The sequence below is a fragment of the Ornithorhynchus anatinus genome, chromosome X1 (assembly GCF_004115215.2).
Source record: "Ornithorhynchus anatinus isolate Pmale09 chromosome X1, mOrnAna1.pri.v4, whole genome shotgun sequence".
Classification (NCBI taxonomy): domain Eukaryota; kingdom Metazoa; phylum Chordata; class Mammalia; order Monotremata; family Ornithorhynchidae; genus Ornithorhynchus; species Ornithorhynchus anatinus.
The window spans coordinates 116,509,964-116,524,785 of NC_041749.1; the positions used below are offsets into that span (position 1 = coordinate 116,509,964).

At 50.2% G+C, this 14,822-nt stretch overlaps 1 protein-coding gene across 1 annotated transcript; it reads right to left on the reverse strand.

Annotated features, from left to right (window-relative positions):
- Nucleotides 1-2,196: 2,196 nt before the first annotated feature.
- Nucleotides 2,197-14,554, reverse strand: THEG (theg spermatid protein). Its single transcript, XM_029051530.2, has 8 exons — nucleotides 14,428-14,554; nucleotides 7,661-7,775; nucleotides 6,847-6,987; nucleotides 5,583-5,644; nucleotides 4,963-5,029; nucleotides 4,091-4,217; nucleotides 3,428-3,572; nucleotides 2,197-2,533 (listed from the first exon to the last, which is right to left on the reverse strand). The coding sequence occupies exons 1-8, from the start codon at nucleotides 14,552-14,554 to the stop codon at nucleotides 2,292-2,294; spliced, it is 1,026 nt and encodes a 341-aa protein (XP_028907363.2). The 3' UTR covers nucleotides 2,197-2,291.
- Nucleotides 14,555-14,822: the final 268 nt, after the last annotated feature.

Consider the following 14,822-nt stretch of genomic DNA (forward strand, 5'->3'; position numbering starts at 1 on the left):
CACCTCCTCCAAGAGGCCTTCCCACACTAAGCCCCCTTTTCCTCAGCTCCCCCTCCCTTCCTGCATCACCTCAACTCGCTCCCTTTGTTCTATCCTCCCTCCCCCCACCCCACAGCACTTATGGATATATGCATACATCTATAATTTTTTTCATTTATATTGATGCCTGTTTACTAGTTTTGATGTCTGCCCCCCACCCCCACCGCAGACTGTAAGCCGGTCGCGAGCAGGAATTGCCTCTCTTTAGTGCTGTATTGTACTTTTCAAGTGCTTAGTACAGTGTTCTGCACACAGTAAACACTCAGTAAATCCGATTGAATGAATGAATCTGTAATTTAAGTGTCTCTCTCTCCTTCACGGAATTGGAAGATCCTTGAGGGCAGAGTTCATGTCCACTAATCCTATTGTACTCTTCCAATAGGTGCTCAGTAAATACTATTAATTTACCAATGGTTCATCCAGCCCAGAATTCTGTCTCCAAAGCCACAGGCTATTGGGAGGAACCATGACCACCTACATCCCTACCTTTTTCCTACTCCAACCTAATTTTCCCTCTAGTAACCCTTTCTAGACAGCTTCACCTCGATCTCATCTAGCTCACTGCCGACCCTTTGCTCCGTCCTCCCTCTGACCTGGAACTCCTTCCCCGCCCATAGATGCCAGACCACTACTCTCCCCACCTTCAAAGTCCTCCTAAAATCACATCTCCTCCTACCTCACCTCGCTACGCTCCTACTACAACCCAGCCTGCACATTTCACTCCTCTAATGCTAACCTTCTCACCGTGTCTCGATCTCACCTATCTCTCCACCAACCTCTCGCCCACATCCCCTCTCTGGCCTCGAACGCCCTCCCCCCTCATATCTGACAGACAATTACTCTCCCCCTCTTCAAAACCTTAATGAAGGCACATCTCCTCCAATTGCCTTCCCTGACTAAGCCCTCCTTTCCTCTTCTCCCACTCCCTTCTGCGTCACTCTGACTTGCTCCCTTTATTCATTCCCCCATCTCAGCCCCACAGGATTTATGTACCTATCTGTAATTTATTTATTTGAATTTGTCTGTCTCCCCCTCTAGACTGTAAGCTAGAACGTGTCTGATTATTGTTATATTGTATTCTCCCGGGCACTTAGTACAGTGCTCCGCACTCAGTAAAAACTCCATAAATATGATTGACTACCTCTACTACATAATTTTGGTATTTATTAAGGACTTGCTATTTACTTATTTATTCCCGAATTTACCTTTCTTCACTCTTCTTAGCTCTGTTGTATGCTTATTCATCCTCCTCCTTCTCTTCCTCTTTCTCCCACTTACAGTAAATAATGCCCCATGAGATCGTAAGTTCTTTGAGGCCAGGGGCTGCTGTAGGAGTCACCCAGGCACTTAGTCCACAGTTTAGTACCCAATAGATGCTCAGTAAATACTACTGAAAGACTGAAGGCCAAGTGCAAAGCAACAAGAAAGGAGTAGCCTTGTCTTGGTTTAAGCCCCACCCTCTGATTTGCAGCAGGATCAAGGTCAATTTTTTTTTAAATTCTATTTGTTAAGCACTTACTAAGTGCCAGGCACCGTACTAAGCACTGGGTAGATACAAGGTGATCAGGTTGGACATAGTCCCTGTCTCACATGGAGCTCAAAGTCTTACTCCCCATTATACAGATGGGGTAACTAAGACGCAGAGAAGCAAAGTGACTTCCCCAAGGTCACACAGCAGATAAGTGGCAGAGTCGGCATTAGAGCACAGAGCCTCCTGACTCCCGGGCCCATGCTCTGTCCACTAGGCCATGCTGCATCTCAATTTCAAAAGAGGATTAGAACTTAGGGAGACCTCCAAAGGTCACCTGGTCCAGCCCCCTGCCTCCAAACGGGAATTCCCGCATCATCTAGAAGGGAGCCCCATGGATGGTTAAACTGCTTTTCCCAGCCGCTGACCTTGCCACTGGGTGGACACCACCCAGCCCTTTCCCTTGCTGCAGAGCAATCGAGCGCCTCTTCCAGATCTCCATATCAGCACTGGCCAGAGGACAGACAAGCTGAAAACTGGATCGATAGCCACTCTAGGAGAGAGAGCTCAGAGATTCCGTGTCTTGGGGAAATCATCCGCCGACTGGCAATCTCCCAGAATCCCCCATTCCTCCACGGCGCCTTCCAGCTCCCCCTTCGGCCCCCACAATTCACAACGGACCACAAGAGGATGAGTGAAGAGGAGACCTTTTACCAAGGAAAGGGAAAGAAAGGGAAGGACCGAGCAAGAGAAAGAAAAAGAAGGAAGGAAAGCCGAAGAGATCTCAGAGTCTTTTCGGCTTCACAGTGCGGGGGGTAGAAAGTTCTAAAGTGCGAGGAGATGCCTCGGCCATCAGAGTGGCTTGGGAGATTAAGTAGGGGTTGTACTTCCCACGGACCCCCTTCCGCTCCTTCGGCTTGGCTAGCTGGATGATACGCTGTGATGCCACGGCATTCTTGGTGCTTTCCCCCACGGGCCACTGGGCAGGTCTGTTAGGTAGATATGACCGAGGCTCTGGTTTCGGTTCTGGAAGAAATAATGATAAGTTGGTGAGGTTTCCTGCCTGTGCTCTGGCCCCCTCCCAATCAATCAATCAATCCATCCATGGTATGGATTGAGCACTGGGTCCAGAGCACTGTACTAAGCGCTTGGAAGAGTCCAGTGCAATGCAGTCTATAGGCAGCGATCCCTGCCCACAGGGAGCTTCCCTTCCAGACTAGGGGGAGAATGGAGGTCCCTGGACCCAGGCGTTGTTCATCTGTGGGCTAGTCTGCCGATCGTCAACATGCTCACCGTTTATTTTTAATGGTATTTGTTAAGCACGTATCATGTGCCAGGCACTGTACTGAGCGCTGGGCTAGACACTAGATCATTGGATCAGACACAATCCCTCTCTCACATGGGGCTCACAGTCTAAGGGGGAGGGAGAACAGGGGTTCCCATTTTACAGATGAGGAAACTGAGGCCCAGACAAGTGAAGAGACTGGACCGAGGTCACACAGGAGGCAAGTGGTGAATCCGGGATTAGAACCCATGTCTTAATGGAAAGAGAACAGGCCCGGGAACCAGGAAACCAGGGTTCTGATCTCAGCTCTGCCACTAGTCTGCTGTGTGACCCAGGGCAAGTCACTTCACTTCTCTGGCCCTCAATTTCCTCATCTCTAAAATGGAGTTGAAATCGCTGTTCTCCCTCCCCCTTAGATGGGGAGCCTCCTATGGGACAAGGACTGTGTCTGACCCGATGATTTTAGATCCACCCCCGCTCAGTGCTTGACACATAATAAGCACTGAACAGATACCACTATTATCAGAACCCCGGTCTCTTGACTCCAGCCCCAAAGGGCAAGGGGGGTTCCTGGGGCTTCCTAAGGCTTTGGTGGAGGGGAGGGAGACAGTCAGCAGCAAGGAGAGGACTTGTACCAGCTAGCGACTGCAGCCGTTTCAAGTCTGATGAAGGAAACTTAATCTTGGTCAGCTTCTTAGTCGAGTGGGATGCCTGGTTCTTAGGGACCGCCAGCTCTATGGTGCGAGGTTTGGGTTGGGCAGTCAGTGCCGCCTTAGACACCTGGAAGCAGGAGAGAGAGGTGCGAGACGCCCCCCCCCCCACACTCCTCCCCCTCTCACCAACTCCCCCCCATCCCCCCACTCCTCCTTCTAAGGGGCGGGGAGGGAGATGGCTTGGTCGCCCAGCTCAGCCACCCGTCCTGCCCCCTCAGGGAGAGTTTCTCATCTGTCTGAGATGGCTCCGGTAGGGTCCCTTTTGGAAGCAGGGGGGATGGACAGGGTGACCTCTCAAGAGGCTCCTGCCGCAGCTACTGGAGCGGTTGCCACCTAGACAACTTGGGATGGAGTTGGGCTTGGAGATGCCCTTTAGCCTCTGTGGAGGCCAATCTCTCCATATTACAGACTTAGAAATTGAAGCCCAGAGAGGGAGAAGGACAGTCAGAGGCAATGTCGTGGCAGAGCCAGACGTCCTCATTCCCAGTCTGGGGTCTGCTGTTTTCAGATCACCCCCGGAGCTGGGCGAGGGGGGCGGGGAGGACGAGGAGGGGAGAGCAAACCCAGGAAGACAAAGGCTCCTACTGGGGTGGAATTGGAAAGTCCTGTCAGCCAGATGTTACTCGAGGTCTTCGGGGCTGACAGTGTCTTCAAACGTGGTGAGGCCTCTGCCAGCATAGCAGCCCGTGATACATTCCAGATGGGTGATGGTCTGCAGGGACACAGAACTAATCACCTACAACACTTCCCTCCAAAAAACACTCTGCCCCAGCAAGAGGTAGTCCAGGAGGACAGAGCCAGAGAGACGAGGCCTACACAGGACGAACCTGTGCCCTCCCCACTCGCAGGTCCAACCCTCAAGGCCGGGGCTGCTCTGACATAATAATGTTGGCATTTGTTAAGCGCTTACTCTGTGCCAGGCACTGTGCTAAGCACTAAGGTAGATACAAGGTAATCAGGTTGTGTCATGTGGGGCTCACAGTCTTCACCTCCATTTTACAGATGAGGTAACTGAGGCACAGAGAAGTTAAGTGACTTGCCCAAAGTCACACAGTTGACAAGACTAGATTAGAACCCACGACCTCTGCCTCCCAAGCCCTTGCTCTTTCCACTAAGCCACGCTGCTTCTCAGTGGTTCAGTCGATCCTCAGCTTGTCCTGAGGACCTGCTGTGAGCAGAGCCTATGCTGGACACTGCTGGGTGGAGCGGAGGAAGAAACAGGTTGGTTCTTGCCCTCAAGGGTTCCAGTCAGACTCAACCACGCACGCATACACACTCATAATAGTTGGTCCAACTTCATTCTTTGGAACCCATACATCCACTCTGTGGGATAATCCCGATGAGATATTTACCCCTGGCTTCCTTCCCTGACTTGCCCGACTTCTGGCAAAGGATCGGATCGGCAGGCATTCTGGTGAATAAAAGCCCTGCCACCCTCCAGTTAAGTGTCTCCTTACCTGTTTTCGTTGTAAAACAGGTAGATCGGTTTGGGTTTAGCAAGTTGTTCGAGTCTGAGACTTATGACTAGAACAGAAAATGGTCTTAGAAACCTGTCCCTCCCCTCCTCCTGAGCTAGTCAGGTTGGCAACCCCAAGAATCTGGCCCTGAGCCCCACCCTCTCCATCACTTGCCATTTTCCAGTGGCAGCAAATGGAAAGGGGGGAGGGGAAGGGAAAGGGATGGAAGAAAAGGGAGGTGCTGGTGGGAGAGGAGATTTGCACCCCTTCTGCCATCCGCATCCATGGCAAGCATCCCCCTTGTCACATTCTCTGCATGGCTGCAAGCTGGGCTACTTGGCTCAGATTCAGCGGCCCCGTTCCCCCCCAACTCCCCTCCCCAGCCAGTTGTTGCTATGGCAACAGAACAAAGCCGGGCTCCTGTGGTTTCTCTCCCAACTCTCAGTACAGTGCTCGGCACACAATCAGCACCTAATAAATACTGTTACTAAATACTCCTACTGGGCTCTGATAGGGGAGTACCCACACACTCTGGCCTGGCCATGTTTTTGCCAGTGGGTCAGATTTCCCTCCAGCGGCCAGGAGGTCTGATGGACTGAGGAATCGCTGGGGTGGCTTACTTGGCATTTTCATTTTGTGAGAGTTGTCTGGTTGTTTCTTATCTGGCCAGTGACCCGAGGAGCTGGAAGACACCGACTGATGGTTTCAGGGAAGATATGGGGAGCCAAAAGCCCCCCAAAAGAGTCTTGGAGGAACCCTCCCCCTGAGAAGCCCTGAGAAGGGGCGGGCTGGTGGGGGACAATTAGAAGGAGGAAGGGCTGGCCCCATTCCCCGGACAGGCTGATCAATAGTTGCAGATAGGTGTCATCCTTGACTCTGCCCTCTCATTCATCCCACACATCCAGTCCGTCACCAAAACCTGCCGGTCTCACCTTCACGGCATCACCAAGATCCGCCCTTTCCTCTCCATCCAAACTGCTACCTTGCTGGTACAAGCGCTCATATTATTCTGACAGGATTATCGCATCAGCCTCCTCTCTGATCTCCCATCCTCCTGTCTCTCCCCGCTCCAGTCTATTCTTCAGTCCCCTGCCCGGATCATCTTTCTACAGAAATGCTCTGGGCATATCATTCCCCTCCTCAAAAACCTCCAGTAGTTGCCTATCAACCCTCGCATGAAAAAAACTCCTCACTCTTGGCTTCAAAGCTCGCCATCACCTTGCCCCCTCCCACCTCATCTCCCTTCTCTCCTTCTACAACCCACCCCGTACACTCCGCTCCTCTGCCGCTCACCTCCTTACTGTCCCCCGTTCACGCCTATCCCGCCGTCGACCCCTGGCCCATGTCCTGCCACTGACCTGGAATGCCCTCCCTCCTCACATCCGCCAAACTGACTCTCTTCTCTTCGTCAAAGCCCTACTGAGAGCTCACCTCCTCCTGGAAGCCTTCCCAGACCGAGCCCTCCCTTTCCCTCTGCCCTCCTGCCCTCCCCATTCCTCCTACTCCCTCCCTCTGCTCTTTCCCCTTCCCCTCCCCACAGCACTTGTGCATATTTGTATGTATTATTTATTACTCTATTTTATTAATGATGTGTATATATCTATGATTCTATTCATCTTGATGGTATTGATGCCTGACTACTTGTTTTGTTTTGTTGCCTGTCTCCCCCTTTTAGACAGTGAGCCCATTGTTGGGCAGGGATTGTCTCTATCTGTTGCCGAATTGTACATTCCAAGTGCTTAGTACAGTGCTCTGCATATAGTAAGTGCTCAATAAATACGACTGAATGAATGAAGATTCACTTTCCAGCTGGGGAAACTGAAACTGTGTCGGGGAACCTACAGCCCAGGCCCCCACTGGGCTGATCCAGCCACCCAGACTCACCTGTTTGTATGGATCTGCTGGTTGGCTTTCGGCGTGGCCAGTACATCAATCCTGCTCTTGGGCTTCTTGTTGGTTTTATTGTCAGAAGTCTTGATTTTCAGAGCTTCCTCAGACAGACCACCTAGGGCGAGAGGCACCCGACTGGGGAAGAACCAGGACCGATGTGCATCAAGATCAAGGGCTAGGCAGAGGCCAGGAGCTTCCTAGAAGGGTGGGGCCCAAAGGGCGGTCAGACCAGATCTTTTTACTGAGATTTGCCCAAGGGTCACCTTGTCATTTGCTAAAGTAGCCTATCTCTTTTTCCTTTTGCCAATTCCCAGCTGAAGTGGACTGTCTATTCTTCACAGTTGAAATGACAGCTCTCTTTAAAGTGGGTGGGTGAGGGTGATATGTTCACAATACCAAGTCCCTCCTGGGTGGGCAGGGAAGTGGGATTTCTTAGGCACCCAGTCCTGAAAGTCCACTGGGGCTAGAGCCCTGGACTGGGTACTGGAACCAAGAGAGTCCTTGCCCTGAAGGGGCTGACAGTCTGATGGGGAGAGATATGACAGACAGACACACACACACACACATAGACACACAAACATACCTACACATACATGGAGCCAAAACAGAAAACCTCCACATAAATAACAGAGGTAAACTGGTATAACCTCCCCAAGCTCAAGAAGCTTATTTAGCTCAAGAAGATGAGGGATGTGGCTTGGGAAAGAGGAGTGGGGAGGGTATTTCAGGCAGGGGTTGAAACAGAAAAGCAAGTTTCCTAAATCCCACCCCTCTGTTATCCTTCCTCCCTTGCCCCCTCCAACTGTACCTGTCTTCGACTCTGGAATTGGAGAGGGAAACAGAGCCAGGGTCTTCCATGGCTCTGTTCTTGATCGCACTTTCCTCCCTCTCCAACGCCTGAGCCTTTGGGCGCAACACACACTCTAAACCTCAGATTGTGGTGCGTCATCACCGTGATGTCAGAATGCCAACCCGTAGCCAAGGGAACCTTGACAATAGCCTGGTCGTGATTTGGGAAAACGGGCCCAGGGCTGCCCCCTGATAGGTTGGGGGAGGAGGGGGCAGATCCCCTTGGGGCTAGGGTAATGGGAATTTTCAGGGTCTCAGAACCCCCCCCCCCCCACATGGAACATCCCAACTGGAATATCCCCACCCTCCTGAGATTGCTTTAGATTAACCAATTCACAATTCATCAATCAGTCAATCAATTCATGATATTCATGAGCCCTTACTGTGTGCAGAGCACTGCTGGGAGTTTACAGTACAACAGAGTTGATAGACTTGATCCTTTCCCACAAGAGGTTTTGTTATGGGGTGTCATCCCAGCTCCTCCCTTCCCCAGCTGCCCCTTTCACCCTACCCTCCCGGATCCCGTGCCAGTGTAGGGTAGCCAACTCTGCCCCCCAGCTTGAGCACGGGGGAGGGATTGAAAAGAGGGAAACACCCCTTATGTGTTCCCCAAATTGTTCCCCGTGGCCCCTGCCTTGCAGAGCAGGGCAGAAAGGACTCAGCTATTACTCTCTCATTCTGCCCAGCCCTGGGTGGTGTGCACCACCCACCTCAGCACCCCCACACAGCTGTCATTTCCTATGTCCGTGGGTGAGATGGGCAAAGCCCTTATTTCCACTATCCACCCTCCCCTTTATGTCGACTGTAAACTTGGCTGCGTACCCCTTAAGCCCTTGGATACTCACCCTTGCTCCACAGCACCTATGTCCATATTGTTATATTCTACCCCCATCCATAATTTATTTCAATGTCTATCCCCCCTGGGTAGACTGTAAGCTCCTTGTGGGAAGGCATCGTTTCTACCAGCTTGGTTGTATTGTACTCTCCCAAGTGCTTAGTACAGTGCTCTGCACCCAATAAGAGCTCAATAAATGCCACTGATGGATTGATTGGCAGGAAGCACAGGCCCTCGGCATGGAGGCCAATCCTAGATCAATCAAGCGCTTACTATGTGCAGAGCACTGTACTAAGCACTTGGGAGAGTTCAGAGACGAGCAACTGAAAGTATTATTATTATTAGGGGATTTATTAAGCATTTACCTCTGTGCTAAAGGCTGGGGCAAGGTTATCTATTAATCAGTCAGTAGTATTTATTGAGGCCTTCTGGGTGCAAAGCTCTGGACTAAAGCGTTTGGGAGAATACAATAGAATTAGTAGACACAATCCCTGCCTTCGAAAAGTTTACAATTTATGAGGGAAGGCAGACACTATAATAAATAATAAGGGAAACAGCATGACCTAATAGAAAGAGCACAGACCTGGGAGTCAGATGATCCAGGTTCTAATCCCGGCCCTGTCACTTGTCTGCTGTGCGTTGTGACCTTGACTTTTCTGTGCCTCAGTTACCTCATCTGTAAAGTGGGGAATAAGAATGTGAGCCCCATGTGAGACATGGACTGCATCCAACCTGATTATCTTGTATCTACCCCAGCGTTGAGTACAGTTCTTGGAGGCATAGTACATGCTTAACAAATACCATTAAAGAAAAATAAGGGAAGGAACTGAGTTTAAAGATAGGTACCTAAGAGCTGGGGATGGGCAGTGGGGAAGGGAAAGGATAGTATCTAAGTACTTAAGGGTTGAGAACTCTGGTGTGGAAGTGGTGTGGAAGTGTTGAAGTGGCGGGGTGGGGAAAATAGAGTGGGTAAATGAGATACTAATTCTGAAGGCAGGAGGGAAATGCGAGACTGCAGAGAAGGAGAGAGGTCAGGGCTGGAGAGGTAGATTAGGGAATCATCTGCATACAGATGGCAGTTGGAGCTGTGGGGGCAATTGAGTTCTCCAAGGGAGTGGGTATAAATGGACAGATGGGGACAGAGAATTGAGCCTTGAGGGCCCCCACCCACCCAGTTAGGGAGTGAAAGACAGAGGAGGAACTGGCAAAAGAAACTGAGGAGTGGTCAGAGAGATACTGCGTCAGCCTTCTTGCTGACCCCTTTGCCTCCAGTCTCCTACCATTCCAATTCTTACTTCACTCTCCTGTCCTGATCATTTTAAAAATAAACCATTCTGTACATATCTCTTCATTCCTCAAAAAACTCCAGTGGTTGTTCATCCACCTCCGCATCAAACAGAAGTGCCTCACCATCAGCTTTAAGGCACTCAACCAGCTCTCCTCCTCTTACTTTACCTCATCAGTCTCCAACCTGATCCTCGAACTTCACTCCTCTAGTGCCAGCTTACTCAACTGTACTTCAGTCTCACCTGTCTTAGTGCTGACCCCTTGCTCACATCCTCCCTCTGGCCTGGAACTCTTCTCCATTCAATACAAAAATGATCACCTCTCTCCCCATCTTCAAAGCCTTTCTAAAATCACATCTCCTCCAAGAGGCCTTCCCCCGACTAATTCTTCATTTCCCCGCCTTATTCAGCCTATCTTCTGCATTGCCTGAGCACTTAGATCTGTACTCTTGGACACTTTTATACCCCACCCTTAGCCCCACTTTGCCTACACTCTCCTCTATCTCTAATTTATTTTAATGTCTTTCTCCCCCTCTAAACTGCAAGTTCCTGAAGAACAGAGATCCTATCTACCAGCTCTATTGTGTTCTCCCGAATGCTTTGCCCACAGCAAGAGCTTAATATATACCACTGACTGATTGATTGTTTGAGTCATGACAGCTGGACTGTCTGAGATCCAGCAGAACCATCAGCAAAGGCACCTCCCCCACTGAATTAATCAATCAATCAATGGTATTTTTAAAGCACTTACTGTGTGCGGAGCACTATTCTAAGCACTTGAGAACAAATATAAGAGTTGGTAGACATGATCCCTGCCCTCAAAGAGTTAACAACACTTAATTTCTCTGTGCCTCAGTTACCTCATCTGTAAAATGGGGATTAAGACTGTGAGCCTCACGTGGGAGAGGGACTGTATCCAATCTGACTAGCTTGTATCTATCCCAGCGCTTAGAACAGTGCTTGAAACATGGTAAGCACTTAACAAGTACTATTATTATTATTAATAACACTTCCATTCACTCCTCCCCTGATCACCTTCCCCACTAGCTCCCCTCCCACTCCTGCATGATCACAGCCTCCCTTCCTCCTGCCCTCCTACCCCCGCCCCCAACCCCTTCTCCTACCCCCTCACTCATACCTGTCTAGGAGGCTGAATCTTTTGGACCGCTTGCTTGGGGATGGTCCATGGGTCTGTCCTGTCTCGCTTCCTAGATTGGGTCCTCCGTGAGGGCAGGGATCATTTGTCTGTTCTCCCAAATGGTCCAGCCAGGGAGCCCTCCTTCTCCCGAATGACCCAGCTAGTGAGCCCTCCTTCTCCCCCGCTTCTCTCCAGTCCCTCCTTCCTCCTGTCCCTTCTTCAATTCTCACAGCTTTCCCAGTTGTATCTCTAGAGGAGATCCCCTGCCTTCTCTCAAAATCCACACCCTCCATCTACACATCTGACCCCATCCCTTAATTATATCATTAGTACCATAATTATTAGCCTTTCATGCCTTATCAAAATCCTTGTCCCCTCCCTTTCTCCCTTCCTGATCACCATCTCCAACCATTCACTCTCCAGTGGCTTCTTTCCCACTGCTTTCAAACATGCTCATGTCTCCTCTATCCTACAAAAGCCCTTCCTTGGCTTCCTGGCTCTCTCCAGTTATCACCCCATCTCCCTCCAACCATTCTTCTGAAAACTCCTTGAGCGAGTTTTCTACACATGCTGCCTCCACTTCCTCTCCTCCAATTCGCCCCTTGACTCCCTCCAATCTGGCTCCACCCCCTTCATTGCACCAGAACTGTCCTCTCAGAGGTCACCTATGTTCTGCTTCTTGCCAAACCCAGTGGTCTCTTCTCCAACCCAATCCTCCTTATCCGCTCACCCGCCTTCAACATTGTCAACCACTCCCTTCTCCTTGAAACGTTATCCAACCCTGGTTTCACTGAAACTATCTTCTACTGGTTCTCCTCCTTTCTCTTCCTCCTTCTTAGTCCCTGTCGTGGACTCCTCCCTTGTCTCCCACCATTGAACTGTGGGAATTCCTTAAGGTTCAGTTCTGACCTCCTTCTATTTATTCTCCATACACCCACTCCCTTTGAGAATTTATTCGCTCCTACAGTTTCAACTACCATCTATAGAGATGATTCCAAAATCTACCTCTCCAGCCCTGATCTTTCATTCATTCATTCATTCGTTCGTTCATTCGATCATATTTATCGAGTGCTTACTGTGTGCAGAGCACTGTACTAAGTGCTTGGAAAGTACAATTCGGCAACAGATAGAGACAATCCCTACCCAACAATGGGCTCACAGTCTAGAAGGGAGGAGACAGACAACAAAACAAAACAAGTAGACAGGCATCAGTAGCATCAATATAAATAAATGGAATTATAGATACATACACATCATTAACAAAATAAATAGAATAATAAATATGTACATATATACACAAGTGTCATGGGGCGGGGAGGGGGGTAGAGCAGAGGGAGGGAGTGGGGCGATGTGGAGGGGAAGAGGAGCAGGGCTCAGTCCGGGAAGGCCTACTGGAGGAGGTGAGCTTTCAGTAGGGCTTTGAAGGGATGGAAGTGAGCTAGTTTGGCAGATGTGAGGAGGGATGGCATTCCAGGCCAGAGGTAGGATGTGGGCTGGGGTCGATGGCGGGACAGGCGAGAACGAGGCACAGTGAGGAGGTTAGCGGCAGAGGAGCGGAGTGTGCGGGCTGGGCTGTAGAAGGAGAGAAGGGAGGGGAGGCAGGAGGGGGCAAGGTGATGGAGAACTTTGAAGCCAATAGTGAGGAGTTTTTGCCTGATACAAAGGTTGATAGGCAACTACTGGAGATTTTTGAGGATGGGGGTGACATGCCCAGAGTGTTTCTGTGGAAAGATAATCCAGGCAGCAGAATGAAGTATAGACTGAAGTGGGGAGAGACAAGAGGTTGGAAGATCAGAAAGGATACTGATGCAGTAATCCAGTCGGGATATGATGAGTGATTATACCAACAAGGTAGTGGTTTGGATGGAGAGGAAAGGGCAGATCTTGGCGATGCTGCGAAGGTGAGACTGGCAGGTTTTGGTGACGGATTGGATGCGTGGGGTGAACGAGAGAGCGGAGTCAAGGATGACACCAAGGATGCGGGCTTGTGAGACAGGAAGGATGGTGGTCCATCCACAGTGATGGGAAAGTCGGGGAGAGGACAGGGTTTGGGAGGGAAGATAAGGAGCTCAGTCTTAGACATGTTGAGTTTCCTTTCCTTTTCAGCAGTCTCATATTTCCTCCTGCCTTGAGGACATCTGTACTTGGATGTCCTGCTGAAACCTCAAACTTAACATGTCCAAAACAGAATTCCTAATCTTTCCCCCAAAATCCTGTCCTCCCTGTGTCTTTTCCATCAGTAATAATAATAATAATAATGTTGGTATTTGTTAAGCGCTTACTATGTGCCGAGCACTGTTCTAAGCACTGGGGTAGACATAGGGGAATTAGGTTGTCCCACGTGGGGCTCACAGTCTTAATCCCCATTTTACAGATGAGGGAACTGAGGCACAGAGAAGTTAAGTGACTTGCCCACAGTCACACAGCCGACAAGTGGCAGAGCTGGGATTCGAACTCATGAGCCCTGACTCCAAAGCCCATGCTCTTTCCACTGAGCCACGCTGCTTCTCTAAGACAACACCACTCTCTTCTCTGTCTCCTGGGCCCAAAACCTTGGCATTATCTACTCTTCTCTCTTATCCAACCCACATATTCAATCTGTCACCAAATCGTGTCGATTTTACCTTCATAACATTGCTAAAATTCACCCTTTCTTCTCCATCCAAACTGCTACTACGCTGATCCAAGTCATTATCATAGCACACCTTGACTACTGTATCAGCTTCCTCACTGTCATCCCTGCCTCCTGTCTCTCCCCACTCCAGTCCACACTTCACTCTGCTGCCAGAATTATTCTCCTATAAAACTGTTCAGACCATGTCTCCCTACTCCTCAAGATCCTTTAATGGTTGCCCACCCACCTCCGCATCAAACAGAAACTCCTTACCAGAGGCTTTAAAGCACTCAATCACTTCTTCTCCTCCTCACTGATTTCCTATTCAACCCAGCCCGCACACTTCGCTCCTCCAACGCCAACCTACTCACTGTATCTTGATCTCATCTATTTCATGGGTGACCCCTTGCCCATGTCCTCCCTCTGGCCTGGAACTTTCTCCCCCTTCATATCTGACAGGCAATCACTCTCCTCACCTTCAAAGCCTTATTAAAATTGCATCTCCTCTAAGAGGCCTTCCCCGACCAAGCCCTCATTTTCCCTACTCCCGCTCCCTTTTGCGTCGCTCATGTACTTGGATCTGTACTTGTCAAGTACTTGATATGCCCCCACCCACCGCCCCACAGCACTTATGTACAAAGCTGTAATTTATTTGTTTATTTTTTTATTTATATCAATGTCTGTCTCCCCCTCTAGACTGGGCAGGGATCGTGTCTGTCAACTCTGTTATACTATACTCTCCCAAGTGCTTAATACAGTGCTCTGAACACAGTAAATACTCGATAATGCTCAGAATGATCAATAAATACTGACTGATTGATTGATTGATGGTCTAATTTCCCCTCAACCCCACCTCTGACCGGCCCCAGTGTTCTCCAGGCTCCCTGCACCTTTTCTGGAGCCAGGCCTACTAGCTGTGGGAGCCTATGGCCCTTCTGGCAGCAGACTGGTTTCCTGGCGTGCCTTAGCAGGACCCACATCGCAGCCTCTGGCAGGGGCTGGCCTTAGATTGAGACCAAGGCCGCTCCTTGCGGAGGCCCCGGTCCAGGTGGCTTGAAACCGCCCACCAAAAAAGCATCTGCTTTGGAAAAATTTGGGACTGGGACAGGCACGGAGACACTGTGGTACTGGTGCCCCGTTCTAGACCATTCTGCCTTCCACCCTGGCGGGGAGGATAAGTTGCTGGGGGAATATTGCTGAGCTGAATCCTGCCACCGGGGTGGCCCCAGCCATCAGTGGTTCACCCAC